At 30.0% G+C, this 4,019-nt stretch overlaps 1 protein-coding gene across 2 annotated transcripts in view; it reads right to left on the reverse strand.

Moving 5' to 3' along the window:
- The window catches only part of LOC106458252 (pecanex-like protein 4), a 37,919-nt gene that overhangs the window by 27,040 nt on the left and 6,860 nt on the right, over nt 1-4,019 (reverse strand). The window contains exon 4 of one of the 2 annotated variants that reach the window (XM_022384403.1): nt 1,307-1,365. In XM_022384403.1, coding sequence (XP_022240111.1) covers nt 1,307-1,365 — 59 coding nt within the window. Of the gene's footprint in view, nt 1-1,306; nt 1,426-4,019 lie in introns of both variants that reach the window. The other variant, XM_013917732.2, reaches the window with a different exon arrangement.

The raw sequence follows: 4,019 nt of genomic DNA on the forward strand, positions 1-4,019 counted from the left end.
ATGATGACAAAAACTTGTCGAAACATTGTACATTTGCTGTTATGTTAAACTTACATTAAAGTTTTTTCTTCATTACCCATTCAAGCCATCTCCAAGCATTATCAGTCAATTTTTGTCTGATTTGGGAACTGTGAATATAATAATCATATATATGCTACATCCTGTATAAGTTCCACCAAAATTTGATAATCCCAGCTTTTTTATGTACGATCTCTACCACTGAGGTGCTACCGGTTGAGGAAGGGACCCTATGTTATTTACACCTTTAATGATAAAAAAAATTTTAAAACTTTCTTGATGAGTAATGCATAGGAGGATCATGCTCATAAGTTGAGTTACTGTTAACCACCAAATTTCTTACTGTATGGAGAAAGGTCTATTTTTGCTTTTAAGTACAATATTCATAAACTACTTTATAAAAGCAGCAGTTTCACAACACTTATCTACAAATCTGCATGATAGTACAAATCTTAATTTTTTAGAAGATACATGATGATGTTTCTTAAATCCTTCAATTTTATATCACAAGAATAACTACATTTTCATCCATCTGTCACAATTAACATCATCTTGCAGTTAATCTATTTAGAAAAACACATTTTAATTAAACTACTAAGTACAAATCATAAAATTAAAAGAAATACTTATTCATTGTTTCAAAAGAACACTAAGCTAGTCATTGAACATGTGTGAATTTTGCTAATTTACATCTTTTGTTTTTATAGTGTTACATTACTCCAACCACTACAGTGAAGCTACAGACAGTATGGTTATAAAATATCAAGGGTGAAATGACATATAAAGTACTATCACTCAAAATACAGTGTTAAAAACAAACCAAACTGTATGTTTTGAGAATGTTTATAATGCAGTTTAATGTATTTGGAATGCTGTTTTTCAAGACTAAAGGACTGGAGTTCAAAACTATATAATTATTGTTATAGTGTCACTTTAAATGACTCTACAACTCTGTTTCATAATATTTAAACTAACAGTAATGTCAATATTACATAATCAGATAAATAACAACTCTGCACTAACATGAATAAAAACAGTTAGTTGATAGCACTAAATAAGTTTTAACAACTTATAAAAAATTTCAGGAGAAAATTTTCATTCACCTACCTCTTTCAAATATGAAGATCATAAAACAGATTTATCAATCCAACAATTACATTCCTCATTGAATACAAATTTCTACCTCCATGACATTTCAACTCAATTCATATTATATATATACATTGAGTTTTCAAAAGCATTCTCCAAAAGCAGAAGTTATTAACTACATTTTAACTGTACCACTGACCTAGGTCTGTGCTCAGGAGAAATCCAAATGATGAGGCAAACCAAACAACAGCTTCCCAGCTTTTGAGAAAGTAGACAATGATCACCTCTGTAATGCTCAATAACATAATGACCAATAAGCTGTAAGAGTAAACAGACTATAATTTATGTACAGTAAAGGCACAAGGAGTATTACAGAAACTAAATAAGTTATGATTAAAAAATAAATTTAGTAATTCTCATTAGTTAACATACTTGAAACAAAATTATGAAGTATTTGTAGTGGTCTACAAAGAAAGTTTTTTTCAACAGAATATGTGACTGACCAGGTTATCATTTGCATTGTACATAATTTGAACTTGGCTGGACAGAAAATACAATTTTACTAAATTTGGCTAAACATAACAGTTTTTACTACTTCAGACAAAATTTAAAATTTTCTTTATTTTGTATACAAAAAACATTTAAGTTGTAACATTACTATTTATAACCAGCCACAATTTATGCAACATAGTCATTCAAGTTAGACTGACATAGAACTGTCAGAGAACATAATGCTATAATATTGAAATAATATTATATATTCAGCATATGTATAAATTAACATAAACAAGAAACAGCAATTGATGCAACTTTAGCTTAATTTAAGTGCTTTTCTATTTTATTCTTCATTACCCAATTTATAATATTAACTTACATTCTTCAATTAGCCACACATGACTGACATCATCTGCTTTCATCTTGACAGACAGCTTTAGTATGTAATTTGAAATATGGAGAAGTTTTACTGAGGCATGAGTTCAGAGATTAAAGATGTTTGTTTAGATATACATATTCATTTCCATTGCATATTGAAAAATTAATTTATCCTTCATCCCTTTCTGGTTATTTTCAATTAGAGTAGATGTCAAGAAACCAGCATATTACAGATTTATTATAAGAAATACCCATTCTTCCATTCATTCAAAAAACATATATACAAAAATATTATGACTTTCAGTACCTGTTCAAGAGTAAATAGCACTAAAAACCCTCACCAAACATGAATATATGTAGTATACCCACAAGTAATAAACACAGACACTGTACAGCATGTCAGCATATACTCTACAGATGTAAATCACATGCAAGTTGAATATTTCTGCTGGTCACTGTAAAGTGACTGGACTGTTTACATATTGCATGCCTTTGTATGTCCGTAAAATACGTTCTTTATTTGCATGTAGATGGATGGTTTATACATAAGTTATATCTCATGCATGCATATTTTGCATGTGTCTTAAACATGTTCTTGCTGCATCTATTTTGTATCTGTTGTGCATTTCTGCAATTTCTATCTTTCTTATCTTTCAGATTTGGCTGTAATGTATATATATTCTACAACTTACAGTTACATTAAACATCTACTTTATATTTTGGCTCCATGCTGTTACCTAGAATTACATTTGGTAGAGTCAAAATACAAATTCATAGTTTGATGTAAATAATTTCTACAGTATCTCCAGCCTTAGTTGTTTACTTTTTTTTTACAATCTCTATTTGCAGGTTTTTAAATTCCCAATTTTTTATTTATCTTGTTTGCTGGCTTTTTTTATGCCCAAGTATAGGCAAAGGATTACTTGATATAGTAGCTAACTTTATACATTGTAATGATAAGTTATCATTTTACTAAACTGAAAATGTATTTCCAAACACACTTACCTCTCCTGACACTAATAGCTATTTCTCAATCTTCATCTTTGCCATCTAACATTGTGTTCGCTTGCTCCAGTCTTTGGACTCCATTGCCCTTGGCTCTCACACACCCTTATGCAGGTACTGTATATAAGCATTGTATGCAGACAATAAAACCACTATTTTCGCAACTTACCTCATACAGGTCACAAACAAGGAAGGGAAGGAGAGTGTCAGTGGAGGTAAGTATGTTTGGAAATACATTTTCAGTTTAGGAAAATGATAACTTCCAAAACATACATATAAAGTGGGGAATACCGCACTACATCCAGAACAGGTATGCTCTTCACCCAGAACTACAGAAAATTGAAAAGGATGAAATATAAAAGATGAAGATCAAGAAATAGCTATTAGTGTCAGCAGAGGTATGTATGTTTGGGAATAAACATAGCTAATAGCTAGCTCATACAGTTCATGATGATTTACTGTTGCTATTTACTATTTTATCACATTAGTTTGAGATGTAAAATGTTAAGCTGCTGCTGGAGATTGTCATGGAGATTTGTCTGAGAATATATTAAGCATTTACAGTTTCTGTGTAACTACATTCTTTCTATATATAATGCATTGCAATGAGCAAATATATGCCTAAACTAAGACACAACCCCCACTAATCATGTATTATATTTTACCAGCAGAAAAGCAGCATTTTCAAATAAAACATATACTTCATATACCTCCATGTCTTTTAAAGTAACTTTCTACAAATGTGTGTAATAAAATTTAATATTATGTGTATTGGTATTTTTTACTCCTTCACTTCATATATAATATAGGGATTGGCACCAACTGTATAGTGCACAAAGCAATGAGTATCTACATGTTACAGTAATCTAATGTTCATCTATTATTGGCTGGTAATTCTTGTTTCACCCTGTACTTAAGCTTTTTAAAGGACCACTAAAAATATTTGTAAGAAAGCTAACTTCAAGGGGTAATGATAATATTGTTTACACTATAATTATGATGTTTTTTAGCTTATGTAAAATATAAAAGAAACA

Source organism: Limulus polyphemus, unplaced genomic scaffold, assembly GCF_000517525.1.
Source record: "Limulus polyphemus unplaced genomic scaffold, Limulus_polyphemus-2.1.2 Scaffold435, whole genome shotgun sequence".
In the NCBI taxonomy this organism is placed as follows: Eukaryota; Metazoa; Arthropoda; class Merostomata; order Xiphosura; family Limulidae; genus Limulus; species Limulus polyphemus.